The 25,485-nt window shown below is 41.9% G+C and overlaps 2 protein-coding genes across 4 annotated transcripts; one reads left to right on the top strand and one right to left on the bottom strand.

Moving 5' to 3' along the window:
- The first annotated feature begins 15,244 nt into the window (after nt 1–15,244).
- mmadhca (metabolism of cobalamin associated Da) lies at nt 15,245–17,840 on the top strand. Of its 3 annotated transcripts, none has more exons than XM_057027233.1 (8): nt 15,245–15,309; nt 15,813–15,850; nt 16,060–16,201; nt 16,314–16,531; nt 16,631–16,736; nt 16,832–16,950; nt 17,043–17,129; nt 17,214–17,840. In XM_057027233.1, exons 2-8 carry the CDS (start codon nt 15,839–15,841, stop codon nt 17,430–17,432), a joined length of 903 nt encoding a protein of 300 aa, XP_056883213.1. In that variant the 5' UTR covers nt 15,245–15,309; nt 15,813–15,838; the 3' UTR covers nt 17,433–17,840. The 3 variants fall into 3 exon arrangements, with proteins under 3 accessions (XP_056883213.1, XP_056883214.1, XP_056883215.1); XM_057027234.1 differs by lacking the exon at nt 15,245–15,309 and adding an exon at nt 15,318–15,446; XM_057027235.1 differs by lacking the exon at nt 15,245–15,309 and adding an exon at nt 15,477–15,614.
- A 762-nt stretch (nt 17,841–18,602) lies between these two features.
- Nucleotides 18,603–25,485, bottom strand: lypd6 (LY6/PLAUR domain containing 6). The gene is made up of 5 exons (XM_057027236.1): nt 25,341–25,485; nt 21,013–21,190; nt 19,681–19,779; nt 19,254–19,384; nt 18,603–19,001 (listed from the first exon to the last, which is right to left on the bottom strand). Exons 2-5 carry the CDS (start codon nt 21,128–21,130, stop codon nt 18,834–18,836), a joined length of 516 nt encoding a protein of 171 aa, XP_056883216.1. The 5' UTR covers nt 21,131–21,190; nt 25,341–25,485; the 3' UTR covers nt 18,603–18,833.

Genomic DNA, 25,485 nt, shown 5'->3' with positions numbered 1-25,485 from the left:
TTTAAAAGCTGCAAAATGATTAGGCTACAATGATAATGACAAAAATTTTCTAATTTCTTTCCCCTTAATTGCTACAGCGCATTGTGAGACACATTCTCTCTCCTCTCTCTGTCTCTCTCTCTCTCTCTGATCTCTCTCTCTATCACACACACACACAAAAAAAACCTAAAAAGCGATACCTCGGCATTATTAATAATGGATCAGGGACAGGAGGCATCCACATATGCTTTTGTATTGATCCATGGGGAGTGATAATACGCGACCTTGAGGACTGCATCTGAAATCCTCTCACATGCAGCTCTCCTCCATGCTAAAAACAACCCATTTAATTTAAACATGGGTTTGGCCTTGATCAGATTGATACCAGAACACTCATTTCACATCACAAAAGCCAGGTTAAAGTTAAATTTAATTAAAAAAATAAAAAAGCTTCAACAAATTACAAAAAAGGGGGGCAGATTAAGTCCACTTCAAACCCCAAGTGTAACAGGACTTTTCCATCCTGCGTGCCTCTCTGAATCTGCACTTCTTGTCTCACATCTCACATTCTTGAGGCTTCACAGGAAGTGCACCCCCACCATCAGACCACGTCCTCCTCCTCCTCCTCCTCCTCCTCCGCTCTCGTCTTTCTTCCTTTTCCTCACTTTCCCTCTTTGAACCCTGCCAGTTTGACTTCCTACTGGGAGGAAGCGAGAAGAAGCTACAAGGGAGAGGCAGGTTCTTTTCCACACATCAGAATCTTTCTGAAGCCTTGGTTTCAAAATATTAAACATAAAACCTTCAGCTTTGCCAAAACATCTTGAATATTCTCTCTCTTTATTATCAGTCTTGATTATGTCATCAGTGTGGCTTTTGTGATATATTTGACCAGACTCACTTCTGAGATAACATTTTTCACATTTTTCTGCATTTTCTAAAACATTTATTTAATAATTATGCTGTTCGTACTGTGAGTTAGCAAGCTGGCTGACATGGATGTGGCAACATGGGCGATATTTTAAATGCTGTTGAAGTTGGGCGGATTTTAGATCATTTTGTGAAGGATTTGCTTTTTGTGCTGTTGCAGCGGCTTTGGGGAACTTTTCTTTGCTGTGTTCTCCACTGCAACAAAGATAAGAAAGGCTTATAACTGCGTAAACATACTGATCAAAGAGTATTGTTTCACCGATATGAACATTCCAAGATGAAAGGCTGAAAAACAGAAGCTGCAAGGGTCCGTTTGCACCTCTAACAAATTCATGAAACCTTTATTCTTCTGTGGGAAAATGTGTGTCTATCGCCGTGCGATCGATTTTCTCCGATGTGTTTTTATTTAGTCCTGATATGCTGTCTCTTTGGATGGTCTTGCTAAAAGCACTATTGTGTTACTGTGACGGCCTGCAGGTCAATACAATACATCTATGTGCACACATTAAGTGTGAGAGTCGGGAGGTATTTTGAATTCGCAGTCTTTGCCTCAGCATCATTCTCCAGACAGTTTTCCCCAACACTGAGCTAACAATAGATCCCAAAACACTCCATGTTTGTGTTTACAATGACTGTTTTTATCTACATATCTTCATCTTACCAGCGTTCCTTTGGGATTCCGGGCTTGGATCTCCGCCACTCTGCCTCAACTCACTCATGTCGAGCGAGTTTATTTTCCGTCTAATAAATATTCCTGTCTGTAGCAGCTCTTCCCTGTCTGTCTGCATTTGGGTCCTCATTCCTCATGCTCTAGTTGCACAAGTGTGACAGGTCACCTGATACTTTTATTTCCAAATAATTTTTTTAAGATAACCGTAATAGCAGTTTAATACTGGTAAAAATAAAAAAAGAATACAAACTCCATATTCTCCATACATTTGATGGGGGTACATGAAATCATCAGTCTAGCTTTACTTTTCAAAGATGCCCTGGATAAGTACTTTTATTTTGCTTCAGTGTTGTAGAAACCTGTGTGGAGCTAAACATCAAGAGACTCACAAGAATCTCTGCAGAGATTGATCTCTTGAATCTCTTGGTAAAAAAAGGACTATTTTTAAAAAGATGCTTCAGGTGCAGCATCCCTCCTTTGCACTGTGACAACCAACTTTAAAGCATCGTTCCGATCGGGCGTCTCTCTGCGCAACCATGGAAAATCAATTAACAAAACCGCTGGAAGAGGGAATAATTTCCCAGGATGCTGCTGCACGTGTGCATCTTTGTTCCCACACAGTACCAATTTAATAGGATTTTGAGGTTGCTGAGGTCGACACCAGCCTAATTGCAGCATTTCACCGAGAGCTTCTGAGGAGCTTCTGCGCCTTAATGTGACAGCCAGCACATTGCGTAACATTTGAATTTTCCCTCTTGTCTGCTGCTGCTGCTGCGTGAAGAGTTCTTGTCAGTCGCTCCGCTTTGATCCTGCTCCAGTTTTTGACATGTTAGTTATTATCTCCTGTGTGTTTTCTGACGGCTTTCTACACACTGTTGAGACTCTGTGAAAGCCAGAGGAATGGCTGCAGGAGGCCGTCCAGAGAGTTAGCCAGGCCTTCAGGTTCATGTGGCGCATGGCAGCAGAGTTTAGACGGAATCCATCGATACCATCGTCAAACTGCGATCAGGACAAGATTTAGCATTTCTCATTAGCGGCAGGAAAATGGAAACAGAGGCCGAGAGAAGTTCACAGATGTGAAGAGTCATTTTCTATTTGGGGTGCTGCATTTATGGAGGCTGGAAACTGTGGCGATTGCCAGTTTACAGCAGGTGGATCAGCAGGAAGGATGCAGTGAGTCAAACGAAGCGCTGTGAGGAACATGTCGTCATGTGGAACACTGTGACTCACTGCTCTGTTTTTGGACAACAATGGAGCTCTGGAGGTTGCAGAATAGCACATGTAAGAATGGGATTTGAATCAATTTCCAACTGGAATTTCATTTCTGGTAGAATAGTGTTGAAGTCCGCAGTTTTAGCTTGTAATGATAACAACTTTTAAAGCCAGTCGTTGCAGTTTTATTCCTCTTTTCAAGGTAACAACACACCTTCCGCAGGCTTGATGCCAAGGAAATTGAAAAGGTTTTTGTTTTAGTTTGAGAAAATGCTGAAATCTCACAGCCTGTTTGTCCCAGAATTTTGGATCCTCTAAAATCCCCTACACGACCAGACCAGCTTGATTCATTTAAACCTGAAATCCTGAACAAAACTAACCCGCGGCAATTTGCCATGACCTCACTAGTATGAGAATAAGACGATTTTTCCACGCCGGTGGAGACCCAGAAATGTCATATCTGTGATGTATTTTATAGAAGACTTGGCTTTTTAAACTCTGAAGCTGCAGACTTTTACTCAGTGGCTGAGCGGTTTTCCTCCGTTATAGATTTGCTTGTCACTTCGTGTAAACATGACGTGCTGCTCTTCACACGTGGGGTTCGATGTCCTGTTTACATGTAGACGCTCACGCACATGTCGCCATTTCATCAAATTGTTATAAAGAGGACCTTTTTTGGTTGATATTATAAGTTTATTGATTTTTTAACCAAAATTTTTTTCACAGTTTCGGCAGCAAACCCGTGTAACGCGAATAAGCAAAGTAACATACAAAATGCTACTTTTGTACGCCATCAGTTTGATTCAAATGCAGATTTGAAACAGCAAATTTCACTTGCTAGAGGTTGGGAACTTCTTTAAAGGCTTGTTATCGTTACCTCCATTTTAACATTGTTCTCTTCCACTATAATTTGAGCTTAAATTCCCCTTCCCCTTCTGTCTCTCAGGTCCTGATCCAGGATTTGTGGCCCATGTTGACTCTAGGATTTGTTTGCCTGTTTCAGCTGCCTCCTGGTTATGACCTTTACCTGCCTCGTGACCTGTGAGTTTGCCTTTAATAAATGATTAAGCTGAACTTTCTCGGCATGCGGCAACATTTCCTGACAGGATCATTTAAACCTTTTAAATCAGATTTAAATGATGTTTGACGGTCAAAACAATGAATTGTGTTGTTCTCCTGGGACAGCATAAATGTGTAAACCTGCAAACTGCACTAATCCACCAGATGTAACACTTCCAGCAAATCTTTTGTTATTGGTGTAGGCAGCCGACAGAGCAAATCTCTCTTCCAGTGAATGTGATTGCAGTGTAACAGGTTTTTAGAATAGATAGTGATCAAATGATTATTTCAAGCCATGCAGACAAAAGGACTTATCAAAAAAACATCACTTTCCTAAATTATTAAAGAGCGCGATGGCCTGCAGCCGTCACACACGTGTTCTGATGCTTCCCCCTGATGTCTCCAATGTTTCTGGACTTATTAAAAATCAAACGTCCAGCACAAAATTTAAAAAATGGAAATCTGAAGCAGATTTCAACCCATTATTTTCTCATGAGGCAGCACAAAAGACACATTGCAAACACACTAACCTGTTACCAATGTGTTGAGGCATGGTAAAAGGGAATGCATGGCAGTGAAGGATTTCCATGTCTTTATGCTAATAAGCAATTGTGTTAGAATCTGGAGGAACATGAAGGAACTGTGTGTTTGCACACATGTCATTGATATCTGGATGATCCACAGATGCTCTGCAGAGGACGCATGGTGCCCTCTTTTTCAAGGACAAAGAAAGTGGCGTCCCAGGCCCAGGAGGGTTCTCAGATAGAAACAGAGAGACGTTCTTTCTAAAATGTGGATTTAGGATGTATCAATATGCTAGTTATCAAGGAGTAAAGGTTGAATAGAACCCTGAGCCCAACAACCTGCATGAATCTACCAAAGTCTTAAACCTTCAGAAAGGATTTGGCACTGGCAGGTCATCGGGAAATCAAACCTGCTTGTGCGTTTAATCTATTACGTGATGATGAGTTTTTGTCAGGAAATGAGATGTTTCAGAAATGTGGTGGTTTCATTTTCTGTGAAATTCCAGAACCAGAAATTCCCGGTCGTTGAAACATGCTCACCGCTCTGGCATTTCCTGAGGGAACCGCCGCAAATGGGAAAAAAAAAGAAAAGAAGATAAAGCATATTTTGTACAGGCGTTCTAGACAGCTCCTGCTTCGCCTTCTGAAAACGACCCTCACATTATTGCCTTGGCTTATTTCTAAATATTAAACCCACAAATCCTATTCAAAGTGACTCAGATTCACGCTGTGGTATTGCACCACTGACTGTAACTGACCTTGCTGCTGGACAGTTTACGCTGGTGGAGACAAATGTGTTAGTCTTACTCTTTAGCCTGCTGCAACAGCATCATCTCCAGAGTACCCTCACATGAATACAGAGAACACCTCTGTAAACAGTGGCACCGATTTCTGTTTTGTAATAACATCTGAGACATGGTGGGAGGCTGTATATCCACTTAACACTGAATTAGTATTCAAGACATGCCGCTGCATAGGTGCCGTCTCAAAAGCTTTAATTCCCTCTTGAATTAATCACAACGCGCAAAAAGAGATTAAATCGAAACATGACCGCTTCAGTTTGGGTGCTGTTCTTGTCAACTCCCACCCTGGTTCTCTGTGCATGAGGGGACAGTTAGATCAGCTCATATTTAATGGAAATTAATCTCCTGACGTATGTTGACCCCCAACTGTGACCACGATGTGCTGAACTGTTATCACCATCGTGCAGCCCAGACTGTAAACAAGAGGCCGATCAGGCACCACAGAAGAGTTTTATTTGTGATCAGGGACTGATTTTGTAGTCCTGGGGGTGGGATATTACAGAAATATGATAACTCAAACAGTTACATCACATGGTAAAGCTGCTCTGAAGGAGCAATCATCTGATTTGTTGCTGAAAACATTTTGGTACATTTTGGACGGTTTGTTCCTTTTCGTGAACTGAGCCGAGGAAAGCGAATCATTTGAGTTTGATTCGTGCTGATGTTCTCATCTATCTGATTATTTCAAAAAGCAGGAATCTGCTGGCATTTTCTTTTGTCCAGACATGAAAAAAAACAAAAAACATGACCCATAAATGGTGCAACTGCAGCGCTCCAGATGTGGGCAGGTGTTGTCATGGCTGCTTTACTTCCCCCACCAGCAGGTGGTTGCAGGCGGAGAACTGTGACAGGCGGCTGCAGGGGACGAGAGCGCTGATGCGAGTGGACAGAGTGTCGCTGCAGAGCACAGTGGTCTCCGCAGACTGCTGTCACATCCTGTGACACTCGGCAAACCAGAAATGTCTTTGAAAAATCACAGATATGTGCAGAGAACACGAGTCCCGCTCTCTTATTCTGGACTGATTTGGGTGGCTTCCACCACATTTATTGACTGAAGATGCGGGTGCATTAAAAGCCGTAATGATCAATTCCATCTTTGCTTTTATACTTTTACTTACAGCTGCTATGGGGGGGGGGGGCTTTCAAGTGGAATCATCTCTTCATTTGAGCAAATTCCATTTGAAGAGGAATAACGATTTTGCCACTTTGGAAGAGCAGTCCTTTACACAGCTGTGGCTTTTAATCAATAAGAAAGCGTGTTTTTAATGCGCATAATCAGCTTGGACAGAATAATGGACTTGACCACAAGCTTACAATTTACCAATGTCTATTTCTTTTCTAATTCTCTGCTGCTGGGGAGAGGAAAAAGACAACGTTATTATTTTCTGCTTTAATGAAAGCTGACTGTATTTTCCCTTTCTTTCAGCAAGTTATTTTTTCTTTCTTTTTGTTTCCAGCCTATAAACCTCTGTGTCACCAGGGAGTCACAGAATAAATGAACAGTGGCACATTTCCCCCAGGATACTGCAAATTATATCTCACAGTGGCAAAGTTCTGCACACTTGGAGAAATTCCTGATAAGGCTGCTCATTGCCTTTAAATGATTCCGCCTCATCGTTTCAGAGTAAACTGGATTCTTTATTGCCTCACAACTTCTTTTTTAATGAAGCGGTAAGTGATAATGCATTGAAACAGTTTGATGGCTGAATTCCTGGCCCTGTGCAGGAGCGAGGGCGAGGGCGAGGCCTCGGGTGTCACCGAGCACCCTTGCCGTCAACGCAGTTTGAATCCCGCAGTGAGTCACCAGTAGCTGACACGTTAAATATGCGGCGTACTTCATTAGGCAGCACGCAGAAATGGCTGAAGCTGCTCGTGTCCACTGCAGGTCAGCGTTTAGGAGCAGGCGGCGTCATTAGAGGCTCCACTGTGGGCGCTCATCAAGGCTTTATGGTTTCATGCTGATGCAACTGGAAAACCGTAGCAACTGAGGGGCTTTAAAACGTGTCCATTAGTGAGGTACAATAAGCACTTTGTCTCAATTTCCAGAAAAGAATTTCAATATTTAAGCACAACAAAGCTTTTGGAAATGGTATTTGCATTTTAAAACTAAAATATTGAAAGCTGAGTTAAAAACCTGCCTAAAGTGACTAGTGATTAGTGACTAACTAAAACTGCATCTCACTGAATATCTATAGATTTTCTTTGTAATTGACATTGTCACATCCGCTCCATTGAAACAGAATGAGATTTTTGCTTTTGAGCAAATGCTTCGTGTTTGTTTTAGTAGAAAAATCTGTCCTTTTCTTTGAGACATCTGCTGGCTGATATGATCTCCTTATGCTTGTCCGTCTTGGCTTCCTCCTTCCTTCCAAGCTATTTACACAGGAACACCGTTTACCCAGTTTTTGAATATTTGCCCTCCAAATAAATCTGTGATAAAATACTGGGAGAAAAAAAAACAAAGCCAGCAAATTGCACTGTGAGAGGGGAGCTAAAATAAAGACTTGAGAATAGATTTGCTGTCTGTCCTGTCTAACATGAGGTTATGCATCCAAGGCATCCTTCACCTCACGCTGCGTTAGAGCACCCGCTGTCCCTCGGAGAAAAAGGGGAGCAAAAATTAAAAAAAGAAAGAGCTTAACAGGATACAGCAGTCACCACTATCTCGTGCAAGGTCATAGGAAAATGCCACTGGGTAATTGGGTAAAGCTCAGCTGAGGCTGTGGCTATTCGCCTCCATCTGTCATGAGGAAAGTGAATCAAAGCTATTTCGCATCAACGCTGTGTTGCATGGAATAGAAATGACATTAACATTTGGAATGTTCAGCAAAAACATGCCGGCTAGCTGTGGCCTTTTAAGGAAGACAAAGGAGGTTTATCCACTGGCGCGAACAGATGAGTCGGCTTTAATAAGGAAAGGAAAGGAAAGGAAAGGAAAGGAAAGGAAAGGAAAGGAAAGGAAAGGAAAGGAAAGGAAAGGAAAGGAAAGGAAAGGAAAGGAAAGGAAAGCACTCTCCAAGGAATTAAAAGTGTTTCAGTGAGTGCATCAGTGAGGAAGTGAATTAATGTTAGATGGACGCTACCTGAAGGCACAGAACTGCTGATGATGGCACTTTCCGTACTGGTGGGGCCTCTCTGTCCCATCAGTACCTTGTCACAAGCAATGCAGCTGCTGTCTCTGATAGCTTTCTTTCATTTGCCGCAGCATCCCAACCTCTTGTGTTTATTTTGGAGAGGCCATCAGCTTGCAAACGTCTTTCTGAGATCCCGTCTGTCCTTGACCTCCATCGTCTGCTGTCAGCACTTGTGTTTGCCTGCCTGTGCCCAAATAAATAAGCAATGCGGGGCAGCATTGTGTGTGCAGAGGTAAAGGGTAGAGACTTTGAAAAAAGAGGTTGCTGGTTCAGAGCGACTCCATAAATGAGAAAGCAGTAGGTTGCAGCATTCACAACCGTCAATTCAAAGCAGATGATAATAGATTCCACACATGCCTGCACATCCAGAGGGTTGACTTAATTAGCCTCAAGCCAGGAAGCCTATTTGATGTGACCTTGGTCAAGTTTCCCCTGGAACGAATTAGAGATGGACAGATGTTTGGGAAATTTAAGGTGTTTCCATTTGTACAAGGTACTGCGGCAGAGGTGAGTTTAAAAATGATGAGACAAGGGACGTGTCTTTTCAGGAAATAAAAGATGTTTTTAAAAAAACAACTTGGGGAATAAAGTTGATGGTATTTTAAATAGGCAACAGGAATAATTTTAGTCTGGATAAGAACATCCCTTTCTGCATCAAATGAAGGTATGACTTACAAATAGCTACTATAAGATGTGGATTTATGTGACCTGCTAGCACACTGACATCCCCCCAGCCACTTTCTTTTTATGCTTTTATTTCTGAAACCCATTTCCCTCAGATGTAGGGCTATAAGCTCTAAGACCACGTGCTACAGGAGTGTCCTCAGCTTCCCTAAATGCGGCACTTGTAGCAGCTTTCATCTATCTTATCTGAAGAACGACCCTGAAGGTGCGTGTTTGTCTGCACTCGTGTGTCCTTCGCCATCCAATAAACACACAATGCCGTCACACAGTCCGGCTGAAAGGCTCTGTCATGCGCTGTCAAAGCCTATTTACCTACTACATGTGGTGCTGAGGCTGCGCCACGAGTGCAGAGAGTGGGTGGTGGCAATCCTTCTTTTTTCACTCTATGTTGCATGAAACCAGACTTATTAGATGTTGTTTCCCATCCTACTCTTTCCTGACATTTATCCTACAATAAATAAAGTTCCATAATCTGTCCATGCCAAAAAAAGTCTTAATTTTATTCCGAATAGAAGCTTGCTGAGGTGCTGAGCCCAGTTGAATCATTAACTTTCTTCTTTGAAGACAGAACTTTTATATCTGGGGGGAGCTGAAAACACAATCACTGCACCTTTATTAGTTACACATTAAAAGCTACAGAATTTTTCCATAAAAGTCACATTCTGAAGTGTCCAGCGGGTTGGTTTTATGGCTTAACAAGAGAGAGAGATCCCACCTCTCCATTCTGCCTCTTGAACTACTGATTTTCAAACTCTTCCTCAAGAGACTTTATCAATTATCGCGCCCTTTTCTGGAGGAGGCAGTGTTGTACCGAGGGTGGATGCTGGGGCCCATGTTGAGAGGAAGCTGGGAGAAGATTAAAGCAGCTAGACCTATTGATTGCCAGGCAGACAGTTGTAGGGTGGTCATTGATTGGACAAACAGCCAATTTTGAGCCTTGGGTTAATCAATGTCCTTGAGCAACAGATTTAATATTATCTCTAGATGAATGCCCTCGCACATACCCTGCTCTAGATTTAATCACTTTCAAGGCTGCCATTAGCTATAAAACTGAATGTCTTTAACTAAATGTTTTTCCACACCAAGATAGTCGTATTCCAGCTCCGCAGGTCCTGTCTTCTGTCCTGTCCTGTCTACTGTCACACCCATCTGGTCTGTTGAGTCCCATCCATTCAGTGTGACTCCAGGTCCTGATGGAATACTCTGACCTTTGAAACGACTGCTCGATCAATACCGCAGTAGATACGATCTCATATTCATGAGGGGCCCAGAGAAAAGCCCAAAACAGATCCTGCATGATAGTAGTGGACATTAGCCTAATCTGGCCCTCCTGCTGTATAATGCACATCGCTCACAAGGGTAAAATGCACATTTAACTGTATGCCAGGGCCAGATGAGTGTAAACACAGCAATAATATGGGACACTGAGATCATTGTGTCTGAATGTTAAGGCATATCATTAACTAATTTTGCTCTTCCATTATATTTTGAATGGGCCTCCACAATTTTGAGATTAATGGCACAAAACATTTTTGGAGCCTTCACGCATTTTGACACTCCAGTGTTGTCAATCTGGGAGCCATTTGAAACATTTACTTATTTTTTAAAATTCCAGTAAATTAACTGAAAACCCAGACCTGGTGTAACACCGCTGTCTGCTCCTGCTGCTGACTTCCCTCCACTGTTGTCATGACAAACAGCTGCCGGGAATTTAAACGGCATTCGGGTTTGCTGACGATAACGTGACGGGATCGGCGATACCCTTCCGAATTAGGTCAGCGGAGGTCGGATCATTGCACCTGTCTGATTGAGGGAGGTCAGCGCCCTCACCTAGTCTGGCACACGCACAGAAACGCACGATCACATGTGCTCAAACTGTACACAAGCACGAATCCTGGAGACAAAGCCAGTAATAGCGGCGCAATATGGCCACGCTTGAATGCTCTCCAGTGCAACAATGCCTGCAGTGGAAAACCCAGCAAAGTGTGGCACTTTTCTACAGCGTGAGTCATTCAGAAAGGAAAGAACGTGTGCACACTGTTGTCAAAAGTCTTTTATTTCATGGAGTCGATCAGGCCTACAGGATATTAGAGGGTGAAGAGGGTTTCTTGATATAAGGCTATGTATGTACTGTAAAGGTGCTCCTTCATTTGTTGAGATATTTCTGTAGTCCTGCAGCACGAACTGGGCAGAGAGCACCAGTTGGGATTCGTGCACAAGCACTTCTTCCTATGCACAAATATGTCGTTTGAGACCTGAAACGTAAAGCCTGAGTTTAAAATTGAATCTTTTAGCGTGCTGTGCTACCCTGAAATAATACTGAAATACCATATATTATATTAAGCAAAATGAATATTTGCGAGACTAATCAGGTTTGCATAGTAATGTTTTTGTTAAAACTGCTTTAAAAAGCTTCTTTAATTCATATGATGATAGTTAAATGGAAGTTGAACCTCTGGCCTTTCATGAGATTTAGTTGAATGCCACCTCTTTGCCCCTGGGTGTGGTATCATGCTGGTGTGTGTAATCCAACCATTATGACTTAAATCGGCCCCCAGGGGCATCATGTGTGATGAACTTATTGAGGCATCTCGAGCTGTCTGCTAACATCATCTGTCTTCCTGTTCTAATACCACCGGTCAGGAACCTGGAGGCCAATTCACACATTTAATTGTTTTTGCTGGACAGTGTGAGGGCAAATGAGCGTCACGTGATATATTTCATGTAATAAGGGTGCCTCTATCTGCAGGCTGATGATCCCGCTGCAGAAAACCCCCATCGGTCATGACCTTCTAAACTTTCCAAAGAAGCGAAAATAGTTATTATTGCATTTTCCACCTCTTCCTTTCCACCAGCTAATATCAACACATTCATCAGGGTTCCCACCGTGAACCTGTTTATCTTCTTCCTCTTTGGTCCCTTTTTCTTTTATCATTTGGTAAATCCGCCAAGCTCTCTGAGATTCAAGTGTTTCTTCTGTATTTGAAGCTTTGTTTCACCATCACATGACCAGATGATAAATGACCAGTGGGCATTTCTGGTCTGTACAAGTCCGAGGCGTCATGTGACCCTCTGCCAAGTCTGCCTGCAGCCACGACAGTGACCTTTGTGTCATGTGACCTCAAGATGTCAGACATTTTACCCCAGGAGTGCAGCCGCATCTTTCCAAATAAGTATCAGTTAAAAAGATGCTGCACATTTTTGAAATCTGGAAAAAGTTCATGTATAAATTTGAATTGCAGGCGTCAAATCACCAAGGGACCTTCAAAAGAAGCTCAAACTCCCCAGTCCCCTTTAAAACGCACCAAAGTCATGTTTCTTCTCAGTATTTTTTCAGTTTTCAGAAATAACTGGTTTTCACACCCTCTGAAAGCTTTTGCTGTAGACACACTGTCACTCTAATCCAAACAGACAGCGTTGTGAGACACTAGCAAGGTTTTACGTGCCTGCAGAAATGTCACCCTATCTCTACTCCCTGAAAACTGATCACACACACACACACGCGCGCGCGCACACACGCACACACACACGCACACAAACACACACACAAGCTGCTTGAGAGTTGAAGTTTAAGTGGTTCTAAAGTTTCTTGGCAGGCTTTGTCGTTCCAGGAGGCACCCTATTAATCTCACTGGCTGAGTTAAATGTCAGTGAGCGGAAGTAAAGCAGAGATTTTCAAGAAATGCTAGATTGAGGCTAAATGGCAGGAAATGAAGGTAAAGAAAAAAGAACTACAAAAAATTATGGCAAACAAATCGATCCATTATTATTGTTATGCTTTTCTTTGGTCTGCTGGGTTTTAAAGATGCTTTGTTATTAAATGTGCCCTTTCATATATAGAAAATTTTAAAGGGTAAAATCTGAAAATTTGAAAAGATACCTTTTTCTTCCTGCGAGAAATGCCTGAGAGAAAAGAAACAGAAAGGAAAACAGCTCAGGCTGCAGCCAAACCAGAGATGGAAGTACGTTTGGAGTCAGGCGCCGCGTGCAACTCAACTTTGCGATGTGACAGAGATGTCAGAGATGTAAAATAACACAAAGATAATGGTGCTGCACCCCTGAGTGATTTTATACAAAATGTAGTAATTAACTTCCTCCTAATGACTGCGTGTCTGAGCTGTAATGGGCTGTTTGCTGTGCTGCTCTTGTCAGGGGTCTCGGGGATGCAAAAAATTTAGCATAGCAGAATCTGCCATACATTACTAGCTGAGTGGTGCTGATGGTGCAGGCAGACCACAGGGCCTCCTTCATGCATAATTGTCCATGCACAGTGTAACAGCAGACACACACCCACTGCTACCTCATTAGTGTCTGCAGCCCACAGGCTTGCAACTGGGAAAAGGCCTGATTGCACAGTTCAGCGGGACTGACATTGCTCACAGCGTTTTGGAACCGATTCTGACAAATGAGCATCAGGTGCGGGTAATATTCGGCTGTTTCTGACCCAGGCTGTCACAGTGCGACTGCTGGGTTAAGCTAAGTCCCTGGAACTTTCTAGAGCATCGAGAGACCTGGCAAAGCTCACCGGAGGAGCCAAAATAATCAAAACATTGGACTGATTACATGTCTGTTGCAAAGCCTGTTAAATGTCAAAAGAGTAATACTGGACCACAGCTATTTATTACACTGCATTTACTTGATCATATGAAGATATCCCACTGCTCTGTATCTCAAAATGCATGTCTGATCCAGACTTAAACTACTTAATTCATCTTATCTGTATTGTCTTTGGCAGTGCTTTATGAAGCCACAGCGTCACGGCTGCCAGTTAATATTAATTAACTGCAAAGTTCTGTTTGGTTCAGAGGAAGAACATCAACCACAATATCACTGCAGGGTTTGGATGTTCTCTCTTGGGTCCCCACAACTTCTTGAGACGCTATCAGAAAATGTATCGTGCTCCATAATTGCACCTGGTGCCTGTTTGTTTAAATGCATTCCAAAATGCTCAGAGCCTTTGGCAGCATGGCTGAACTGTTCAGCTATTTCCCCTGTGCCAGTCTGAGGTTTGGAGTCACTAATGAGGCAGCAGTGGTCTGTTTGTATTCAAATGAGGGTGTATCTTCATGCATTTTACATCAATGTTAAGTCTGAATAAGGTCACAAATTTAAGGAAGGTCATCCAGGGAATGCAGGTGATATCATTTCCATCCTAAACTTAAAGTGAAATCCTGAAAAGTTTATTTGACTTTGACTGATGAAATTCTGCATTAAGAAATTAGGCACTCGTAAAAAAAAAAAAAAATAGTAATGTGTAATGTTTAATAGTTATACTAAATATTTGTGCATATTTGATACATTGTAAGCATTCACTCTAGCATCTCTTATAAAAACTAAAAGGCACAGGTGACACATTTCTGTATGGGAACCAGTGAGGACACCAGAAAGTCACTTTCTCAGTCAAGAAATAAACTCATGTAAAGACTGCACCAGTTTTTTTTAGTCAGTGACTAATATGGCATTAGTCACACGTACTAGGAGACTCTAGACGATGCACAGATCATTAGTTCTGCTGCTGATGCAGGTACGCTGCTCTAAATGTGTGAGGTAGTATTTTAACAGTGAATGGGGAAGGTTTGAGAAATGTGCTGATTCAGGACATCTCATGTAGCCTGCCAACACCTATAAAAATAAATCTCATCTGACCCATGGCTCCTCTCTCAAGGTTGTTCACAAAGAAAAAAAAATGTCAAAAATAATAATGGACCGTTGGTTGCCTGTTGTTTAACACAGGGTGATAAAAAAAGAGTATATTTTAACAAATATACTTTGTTAAATGCGCTTGTTCTTTTTCCTTCCACAAAAAAATCATTCTCGGTTCAAGCCCCAGTACAGACAAAACATGGAAAGTGCTCTGGTAGTAGGGAACGATGCTAAAACAACTTCAGAGCACTGCTGAGGTACCGATGAGCAAGGCACCGAACCCAAGATACCGAATGAGATGAGACCCCATGATTTATTTTGAGATAGATATACATTGAGCAACTGGATTAAAAAGCTGTCTGTCGTATGCGTTGTGTTTTAAAGCATGTAGAAGATGTTGATGAAAAGACCTGAAACCAGATTCAGCGGCGCTACTACTGTGTTATTGCTGCCATCTTGTGGTATAATGTTAGTAGTGCAGCAGCATCATTGGGTATTTAATAACGCTATAACAGTTAGTTTTTTTGTCAATATATGTATATATAACAACAATCTAAAATAATTTGAAAAGTCTGATATCTTTCAATTATTATATAATTTTGGTTACGCAAAAGTCGCACGAGCAGCTTCCTTTTCGTCATTTCCGGCACCTTTGCGGACGTGAGCGTTTCGAGGTAAGAAAAACAACATGTCCTCTTCCTCGATGTTAAAAGATTGGCAGACTCCCTGCCTCACATATTTATAGACCATCTTTAAGTCAAAGTGATCCAAGTTAATGCGTATTTTGGGTTTGGTGACCACAAAGAATTTGGTACGTTTCCTGTCCTAGAAAAAGGGAAAATGTAAAACCCAAGACTTGAGATAAGTGCACTAGCGTTAGCTTACGCTGACGAAAGCAACAGTCCTGTTTGTTATTTTGATCTTGGTGTTCAGTTTTTGTCACGGGTTGTATCTCTTGCAGGACAGCTGTGGTTGTCAAGTTAGTTCTGTTTTGACATCAAAATAAAACTGACATATCTGACTTTGTTGGTTGCGACGCGTTAAATTATTGCATCATGTCCGTAAACGCATCACCACAGCTAAAAACTTTAAGCCGTTCCTATATAAACCAGAGTGTGGGGTATCATGTATCTATGTGGGGTAGCCTATCTGACACAATGTTGTTTTAATCCAACAGGTTAAAAAGGAGGGTGACGGAACACAATGTCAAATAGCGTAAGTGATATTAGATCTGCGCAGACTTTACTGTTTCTAGGTTTATTCCTATTAAATTCTGTTAACGATACACAAGGTAACATTCCTCTTGCTTGTGTGGATTCGTGTAGATCTCGCAGTCGAATATTACGGGTTAACTTAGACTCAACCATTGGGGAGACTGAATCAATATTTGTGTCACGGTAACGGGTGTTTTCTTTTATTTACAGGTGTTGAGTGGTCGTGGCAGGTTGATCCTCTCACAGGCAGCTTGTTATCCATCATTAGCTGCTCTCCGTGTTGGTAGAACTAGAACCTTTTCTGCTGCTAGTTCTGATGAACCTTATACCCATGTATCTCATACAGAGTCAGGTATTGGGATTTAGATCAAATTGTTTGATTTTAAAATAAGTAGTGACAGTGAAATCAAGTTGGAAAAAGGGCAAAGATGTCAATAACATATGCATATTTTTGTTACTTGTAGGCCCCAGGACTGTGTGGCCAGATGAAAGCATGGGCCCATTCGGACCTCAGGATCAGCGTTTCCAGTTGCCAGGAAATGTTGGTTTTGACTGCCACTTAGATGGCACAGCAGGCCAGAGGAAGTCCCAGGTCCACAGAACAGTTCCAGATGTACTTACTGCTCCAAGTAGCACAGACAGACATCAGTTCATATTGGCCCAGTTTGTTAATGAGTTCCATGTAAGTATGTGTCTGAGCAGAATTAGATTTGGCATTTTACCAGACCGGCCAGTGTCCTGCCAGAATTACAACCACATTGTGATTGAATGTGTTTAATAGGGAAATCTTGATCCAATGTCTACAAGGGTCCACAAAGCTGAGCAGTATTTTAACCAAGCAGGTGCTAACTGTTCCATAAATTCCTGCCCTGAGCTGCTACGAAGAGGTTAGAGCAGTTCCTTTGCGTTATTTTTTTTTTTAAACAAAATCATCTGCTATAGTTTTCTAATGTTCCAATGTTGTGTGTTTTTCGTGGGTCAGATATGGAGCTGCTATTCCCCTCAGCTCCCACCAATCCCATCACAGTAGTAACAGTCACACAGAGGAGCAGCCAGTGTGGCGAAGCAGCAGAACACGACAGAGACCAGCTGCTCCAGAGGGTCAGCCCTGCGTGTCTCACTTGTTGTCATTAATACATCTTTGACTATGTGCCGTAAAACGTGCTCATGTTGTGCGTGTTCTCCTGTTTCAGTTTGTAAATGGTGCAAAGGAAATGTGCTTCTCCCTGTGGACAGCAGGTTATTGGGCGGATTTCATCGACCCGACAACAGGAGCAGCTGTGAGTTTTCTAGCAATGACACCACAGAGCCTTTATAACCTGTAAGGAACATTTCTTTCACATTTGCTTTAAATCCTCCAACAGTTTTTTGCATCCATCTCAAGTCAAACAACACTACAAACCGAAGAGGGATTGCGACATTTGGGCTTCCACATTGAAGCGTCTGGGTCCTGCACTGTTATTCGACATATCCTTAGAGGAGCACCCTTGTTTGTGGGGACAGTTTTCACCAACGCACCTACTCACAGTGCTACCATTGCAAGACTACAAGGAGTTTCAAATGGACTTGATGATGAAGAATAGGCTTTTATTTTTATATTCTACATTGTTGACTATAAACACTGGCCTCTATTTATGATTTAAGGAAGCTAGAATACAACGTATGGTTGTTACTGGTTTGTGGAGTTGGTCCACTGTCAGGACAGCTTGTTTTATCCTAAACTACATCCAGGGATGAAGAGATAGTTGTGTAGATCCTGTTTTTCTTGTGAAATTATATCCGGATACTAATATGTTCAGATTGAACTTGACTTGAAAGTGTCAGACCGATAACTTTTCAGGAACAAACACATGTAGTATTGTTTAATTTGTCCTGGATCTGATACATGGCTGCAGACACTGCAAGTTTAGATGCTGCTGAGCCAAATGTTTCTCAAATATTCGTTTGAATAAAACACCACAGGGATGTGTCATTATTCACATCAAAACCAATCCTGTTTATTTAATTTCCACATACTTTGTAGCACTTTAATTGGCTGCAGAATCTGCATTTCGCAAGAACAAAAATAGTTTCTAAATGTCTGTGACATACTAGTATTATTTTAACAAGTTTTACCAAAATAAATAACCCCTCAAACCCCGTAGGCAGGAAGTCACATGACTGTTGACAATCAAATATCGCCACCTAGTGTTCAATGGCGGTACTGTAGATTCATGTGTGGAGAAGATGCACTTAAAGACCACAAGGGGAAGTTCGGGGTTTTGTTCTTTGTTGTACACGCATCGGTTTTTGTTTTTTTTCTAAAGCTGCGTGTTTCGCTGGAAATCCCTGAAAAATGTCACATTTTAAAATGTTACTTCAATGAGCTCAGTGGCAATGATGTAACTGTGGAAACTGTTTGATATTGTTTTGAATAGTAATAATCTGGATTGGAATTATTACCAACCGAAATTCTGTTGTTATTATTATATCTAGTTTTATCAAAATTAATAAGAATTGTTTTGGGGGGGTTTTGTGGACAAACTGGAGAATGCAAGCAGTTTGTCCTCCCTTTCACATCCATCACCATGAAGCACTTTTCTTTTAAGATAAAATTCAAGAGATGCACAGTGAAAATAATCATGAAAAAAAGAGAGTATGTATAACTTTGGTTGTGACAAGGATGATTAATCAAGAAAATAAATGTTTTAAAAATTATTTTAAAAAATCTTATTTTCACCTTTTGATATCCATGAAATAAGGATTGAACACAATTCTCTGTGGACATTGTATTTATTATATAAAAAATGATAACAAAATTCACAAGTAAGTTAATATCAACAAAAAGGCAAATATACTGAGTATATTACACTGCATGGCGAAGCAACAACATGCTAATACTGACTGTATAAATAAATTACTAAAACTAAATATTGCCAAAAAAGGAAGACGGGATCTTTTCCATTGCGTCATGAGTATCAAGCTTTAGTTGCCCCTTAACCTCTTCAAGCTGTGAGGAGGATGAGGAGGCTCAGAGTGACGTAGCCCTGTGCTGCGAGGTGAGACCTCCGGCCCCCGCTCACCAGAGGAGACGTCGAGGAGAAAACGGCGCTGCTCTCATTTTTCGGCACCAAAATGTTACAGATGTTCCCCTCACAGCAGGATGAGCACACCTGAGGAGCACAGAATCCTGGCTTCATCCTTAACATAGCGAAGATACCTTTTACCCAAAATGACACTAGTGTGTGTGTGTGTGTACGTACAGACGGACAGACAGACATATTCTATATAGATGAAAAATATATATTTATAGAAGCTGTATATTGGCACATTGAATTACTGATAATTACATTAGTAAATAAATATTACATTAGTGTTGTTTTGTAAATGCCACCTAATATGTTGATTGGAGGGGTTCCGCCTACCTGGTGCCCACTGTCACTGACAGAAGCACAACCAGTTGAGAGACAGTTCTGCAGGGTTGCACAGCGCTTGGTTACCGACGTGCTTTCTCCGTAGTTATCCATCGTGTGGCTTGTGTAACAATATCTGGCTTCTGCAAAACAGCCCAAGACAGTTTATTACTGGCGTGTGTCAGGTCTAGAAAGATTGATCAGGCATTACTATCCTGGTCCAAGTTGGTCACAGAAAATCAGTATGCTAAAACTGAGCGACACATTCCATGTACTTAATTGTATGCAATGACTGAGTATCATTTACATGGACAGATACTGCCAGCGCATTAGCAGAGGGAGAATAAATGGACCGGTAATAACGGTTTCAATGACTGGTATTCGCTATAACAACAGTGCAAATCAAAGCCATCTGACTGGTTACCAATATTTCAGCTACCTTTTGGACAGTAAACATCTGGGGCCCAGCGGTTACACTCGTAGTTATCTGCAGCATCTTCACAGGTGAAGCACTTGAAACCACCAGGATGAGGCGTAGCTGCGAAGAACACACAGTTTTACATCCACGACATCCTGACATGTGGCCGCTGAACCTTAGAAATCTGAGCAGACGCAGCTGCGGAGGTTTTGTGCTGTTTTAATCATTAACAATTGCAATTGGTTCACTTTCAGGTCTTGTAAACCTGAAACTGTCTCAGGCCTTGATAAGATTCTTCTGTTGGCCTGAAGTGAAGTGAAGGCTGACACCACAGATGTACAGGTGAGTCCTTCTCTACCGAACATTAATGCAGCACCTTTAAAGGAGGCCAGAGCCGATAAGGTTGGCAGGTGTTCACCGGAGAACCTCCTGACATTGGCACAATCGCACCAGACATCACATGTCAGGCAAAGAGGAGACGCAGGCAATCCCAGCCGTCCAGAGGGTGATGTGCCAATTGTCTCGGTGTCACAGGAAATCTCCAGTTTCAGGAGCTTTTTTATACCTCTGCCCATATGTGATTGCCAGAGCAGCTGCTGACCCGAGTGTCTTCCCTGATATCTCAGGTGAGACAGACCCCCAGCTCACCTCCTGTTTTATAGGGGAGTACTGTAGCCACCTTTGTGCTTCTGTTTACGTGGTCTCGGGTTTCTATCTCAGCCGAAATCAAGCTCCGTGACAGCGCTGCTGGTTTTTCCAGCATCCATGTGATCAAAAACACCTCCATTTCCTGTGGATGCAGGGATCTAGCTTCCTTAAAACTAAGGTGGAATGCTATACTTTTCATAATACCCGTGATCTGCAAATCTAGACCGGTCCTGCTGATCCAGGGGCCTACTGCAGACACACAGGGCAAAATCTAGGCATAGTAGCACAAGCCTGGGAGGCAGCTGGTGTCCTGGCACTGTGGCATGTTTCATTAGTGTGACTGCTCAGCCACACTAATGTTTCCTCTGCTCCTTATTAATGTGATTACTGCTTCACCGGGGAAGTCTGGAGCCCGCAGAGGACACACTCTGGGCCTGAACCCCGTTGACCAGCCTTGTAACAGATGGGCTCACATTTATTTATTTATTTATTTTTAAATCCTCCGGAGCATCTTTGCTGAACTGCTTTGACAAAGGAGTTGCTCGTCTACAGGTTCATATCTGTGTTCAGAATCACCTGAAGTCAGCTAAAGGTCTCTGGGTCAGCAGACACACACACACACACACACACACACACACACACTGCACACACTGCACAATCAGAGACTACAATGACATTAAGAAAAAAAAAGAAATATGTTCCTACTGGAGGGATGCAGCTTGATGATGTCCATCATGGTGAAGTCCCGTGATTGGACGGATTTTAGCACGTCTGCTATGCTGGTCATTAGCAGGACCCAGGCCACAACTGGCCAGGCCTCCATCGCTGATCCAAAGTATTTTCATGCACTTTTTTGTTGGGCTGGAGAAGATAATATAGAACACTGTAGGAGAGATTGAAAAAAACAGACCATAAATCTTTAGAGAGGGGAAATTGAATGTGGAATAATTGCCGAATACCTAGAGCTTTATCATGGCATGAAAAGGGTGTGTGTGTGTGTGTGTGTGTGTGTGTGTGTGTGTGTGTGTGTGCAGTATAATTTCATAGTTGTCGCGAATGGAGAGCATAACAAATGTCAAAAAAATGTTCTCCCACTGTGATCAGCTGCGTGTGCTCCTGCTGGGAGCTTGCTCCATTATTTAAAAGTCAGGGGAACCCCCACCATCCCATGCTTAATCCAAGTATATGAATAAACACATCTGTCCCAAACTTGACACCTCAGACAATACGATGAGTTATGTTTCATTTACAGGCCAATTTTGCCCTCTGGGAATTTACAGCCATTAGGCTGTGCAGGCCAAATGCTTTATTTTCTGTCACCCAATGGTGACTTCCTGGGGAACGCCGAGTCAGCAGGTGCATTGCTTTTTTGCAGGCTCCCATAAATTGAGCTTTACAACAGCAGGTAGAGGAGGAAGTGTCCCCCCTCTGGACCCTCTTTACTTCCAAATCACTTCCTTAGCTAAATAGATCCACCCCCGCATTAATAAACTATCCATTGTTGGCACTTTAGGGGAGGAAATTAAAATCAGAATCAAGCATTTTGTCCATGTGGAGCCCCATGGCTCAGACGTGGTAAATTAATGACTTTGCTTGTAACCTTATTTATAAAAAGATCTTATTGGGGATGCAAAAATTATTAATACTGACTTGGGGAAATGTATTTTAGTTTTAGAAATGTATTTAATTGAAATTTACTAGCATAATCAGAGTTAAGGGGAAAAAGAGGATTGACTGTTCCAAAACAGAAAGGCTGGCCGGGGAATTCTGAGCCACACTGGATGTGGGTTAAAAAACTTTAAAAGTTCAGTCTGAGGTTTCTAGACTTTATATCCTTCACATTCCATTTATGAGGCAGACTTTGTAGCCTAAGCTGCCATGGTAATCCTTTGAAATGTCTCAAGGTCAGGTGCAAATATGGCCATCGCTGTGTTTTCATTCCAGACCCAAAGGAGGTTTTAAGTCAGTCATGAACATACAGAACATACAGAAACAATAACAGTGCACAATCACAGTTGGACTATTCAGAAGCATTTAGTGTGTTTGCTTTACATATAAAACAAAAGAAATGCTAATGTGCTAAATCACATGATTAAAACCTAGTAATTACATATCAGCGTATTCTTTAATTCCTTGCAAACAATGGCGCAGAAAAATCTCCCTCGTGCGGGGAGGGTTTTCTCTGATTCACTGAGGAGTCACTGAAAGCATTACATGTAGCGTGACCTGGTTTTTGCCCCTGATCTAAGATCTGTTGGTTTATGTCACATCGGCAAAGCCTTCAGATGTCTCCAAGTCCATTTTCTCTGTTATCCCCAGGCGCTGGGCTGGCGGTGTGGTTGTAAATGCTTGTTTGTTTTGCATTATACACGCCCCAGTAAAAATGATCCATGCCATGGCTCCAGGGAAAATACCCATACTGCACTGTCCTTTCTAGAACTGCGTACTGCACTCTGGGATTAATAAAAAAAAATAATTATTTCAACTGACTGCATGACCAAACCCTGTGGAAAATACAAGCTAATATGTACAGGGTTTTTTTTAGACAGATAAATATCAAATATAAATATAAAACCAACATTAACATGATGTTAAAATATGAGATTAATTATCAAGATTTTCATTTATTCCAGCCTCATAAATATAAATACTTGACCACTTCTGTAATTTAAAGAAGCATGGGGTTTTTGGAGGTTTTTTTTAATGTTGTCTTAATACGTAAATAGGTTTATGGTATGCAGATAACAGATCAGAAGAACTAGACCGTAAATTTCAGTCTTTGCAAGCAAATTTAATAAGACTGGGATTTACCATTCCATGGTTGTCTATTCATTAAGGGAAAAGTACTACAGTCAGCTTATAATGATGCTCCACATCCTGAAAGGAAAACTTGAGATTAGCTCTCCAACTTTGAGCTGTCCGGTAGATGCCTGGAGTAAAATGTACATTGAGTCTGAGAAGCAGGAGTGTGGGGATTAGGTACAAAGGCTCCCTGTTACAACAGGAGAGGGATGGAGAGGGTTTACATGACTCTCAGTTCAATCAGCACCGACCAGCTCCTTCGGGTCCCAGTTAAAAGGCCACGCAGGGCTGAAAGAATCTGGAGGAGAGCAGGTTTTAAATCTTTCTGTCTCCCCTGACGACTGGGGATCAAGAATGCAGATTGAGAGGGCAAGCATTGATGGTTTAGGCAGTTTCACAGTCACGGTATCATGTAACTGTATATATCCTCATTTCAGATGTAAAAATGTGATTTACTTGAGGTTTGTGAATATGTGGGTGGTGCTGTAGCATAACGCTGGAAACAGCTATAAAGCAGCTTTGACGTTTGGCCCAGATATGAGATACAGAGATATCTAACATGCAGGTATCTGCAAGATTTCACTCTATGAATCAGTCAAAAGTTCAGAACTTTTGCTCCCTGTGAATGTATCACCATCCCAGTCATTGAGAGGAGTACTTTCCAAGAAAGTAAAGAAAAACTGTTATCTGATGAGGACTTAAGCAGAAGAGGATCAATGATGGATCCCCTTCACTGACAGCCAGGGTTGTGTGAAGGCTCTTTACAGACCCAAGCATCAAAATGCACAACATGTCAGTCTCTGCACACCTTTAGACCTCTTACGATTGCCAGTGCCATTTATTTATATTGCTGATATGGAGTCTAATCATGTTTCAGGTTGTCAGCAAGTTTCTCAGAAGTCAGTGCTGGCTGCCTTCAGGTGCTGTCAGAGATCACAGGTTCATGAATGAAGCGCTGAAGAATGACCCAAAACATCGTCAATCTTGTCGACACGTTGAGCCAAAACGACAGCCAGAGTTTCTGTTTTTTACTTGTTTCAGTTCATTTGTGCATCTGGCCTCACGCTGCTTCTACAGCTTTATTAAGATCAATCCAATGCACAAAAGTGTAGGCCACAAAAACCACAGTATATGGAGACATGATCACTGGTGGGCTGGAAAACAGAAAGAAACGACAAACATCCTGAGGCTGATGAACCTCAAACCGATTCTTTCACATACAAACACGCTGCAATCTGCAGAGTCAGCAATAGCTACACTGACAAGGTCAGATGTTGAAGATTATAAGTGTAAGTGTAGAATCTGAATTTGTATTTTCAATTAAAACAGCCATGGACATTTTAAAACTCGAGCTTTAGGTCATAGGGCTTGCCTTTGAAGAGCAGCCATCAATCAGAAACTTGGATCTAACATAGGACAGCTTAAAATTCTGTCATTCTCCTGCTAATGTTTTTTTTTTCTTACAGAGATGCATGAGTGCAGCAGAGGCATTACTGCGAGAGTGTGGCTGAATTCTTGAGTCTGAAGCTGTTTAACACCTCAGTAGTGACTGATTCACCATGTTACACTGTTCTCTAGCTTAAGTATGAAATGTCTTTAGGTGTTAACAAGTGCCGAATCCAGGACACCAGCACATGTCAGAAGTATGCCTCCTTTATGAGGTCCTTTGTGGCTTGGCTTCGCAGTAAAAATGCCTGACATGCTGTTTTTATATGGTCACAGGAGACATGTGGCTCTGATCTTCACTGTACGGATTTATTTTTTTGGTAACTTTAAACCAAACTCCAATTTTAATTCCTATTGTTTGTATTGTTTTCTCTTAAATGTGAAACGTCACACTCGTGATCAACACTTAGTTTAAATGTAAAGCGATGCAAAGACCAAAATGGGCTACAGTTACAGCAGAAACAGGCTGCGTACAATATTTATGATATATATATAATCAAATCTGTGCGTTCATTAAAACGGCATCTATAATTCAAAACCCCGTTCATGCAACTGCGTGAGAGCGCATCCTCCGACACAAAACCACGGAAAAGAAAATGTAGAAAATAAAATAGATTTGATTCATGCTACACAGTTCTTGACAAAGGGCAATAATAAAATGTATCTTTTCAATTCATCTTAAACTGACACTGGAGCGGCTCAATTACGCGTGTGCGTAAACTGCGCAATTACTTCAAATAATCACGACATTGTATGTGTGCATATTCCATAAAAATACAACTTACCGGCTTTATTTTGTTGACCAGCCCGCAGAAGTCTTTCGGTTTGATAGAAATAGGACTGAAATACGCTGTTCACTGAAACTGGTGTAGGAGGGGGCTCGGCGTCACTGAGCGTCACTACTACCAATCAGCGAAGCCGCAGCTGGAC

The sequence above is a fragment of the Takifugu flavidus genome, chromosome 3 (assembly GCF_003711565.1).
Source record: "Takifugu flavidus isolate HTHZ2018 chromosome 3, ASM371156v2, whole genome shotgun sequence".
In the NCBI taxonomy this organism is placed as follows: Eukaryota; Metazoa; Chordata; class Actinopteri; order Tetraodontiformes; family Tetraodontidae; genus Takifugu; species Takifugu flavidus.
The sequence above is the reverse complement of the archived record's forward strand: the minus strand, read 5'-3'. Positions and strand labels throughout refer to the sequence as shown.

Coding starts and splice junctions, on each gene's coding strand:
- mmadhca (XM_057027233.1), top strand. Junction 16,202..16,313: donor TGTATCTCATACAGAGTCAG/GTATTGGGATTT, acceptor TGTTACTTGTAG/GCCCCAGGACTGTGTGGCCA. Junction 16,951..17,042: donor GAGACCAGCTGCTCCAGAGG/GTCAGCCCTGCG, acceptor CTCCTGTTTCAG/TTTGTAAATGGTGCAAAGGA.
- lypd6 (XM_057027236.1), bottom strand. CDS start 21,130: ATGGAGGCCTGGCCAGTTGTGGCCTGGGTCCTGCTAATGACCAGCATA. Junction 19,385..19,680: donor AGATGTTTACTGTCCAAAAG/GTAGCTGAAATA, acceptor GCTGTTTTGCAG/AAGCCAGATATTGTTACACA. Junction 19,002..19,253: donor TCAGTGACAGTGGGCACCAG/GTAGGCGGAACC, acceptor TGTGCTCCTCAG/GTGTGCTCATCCTGCTGTGA.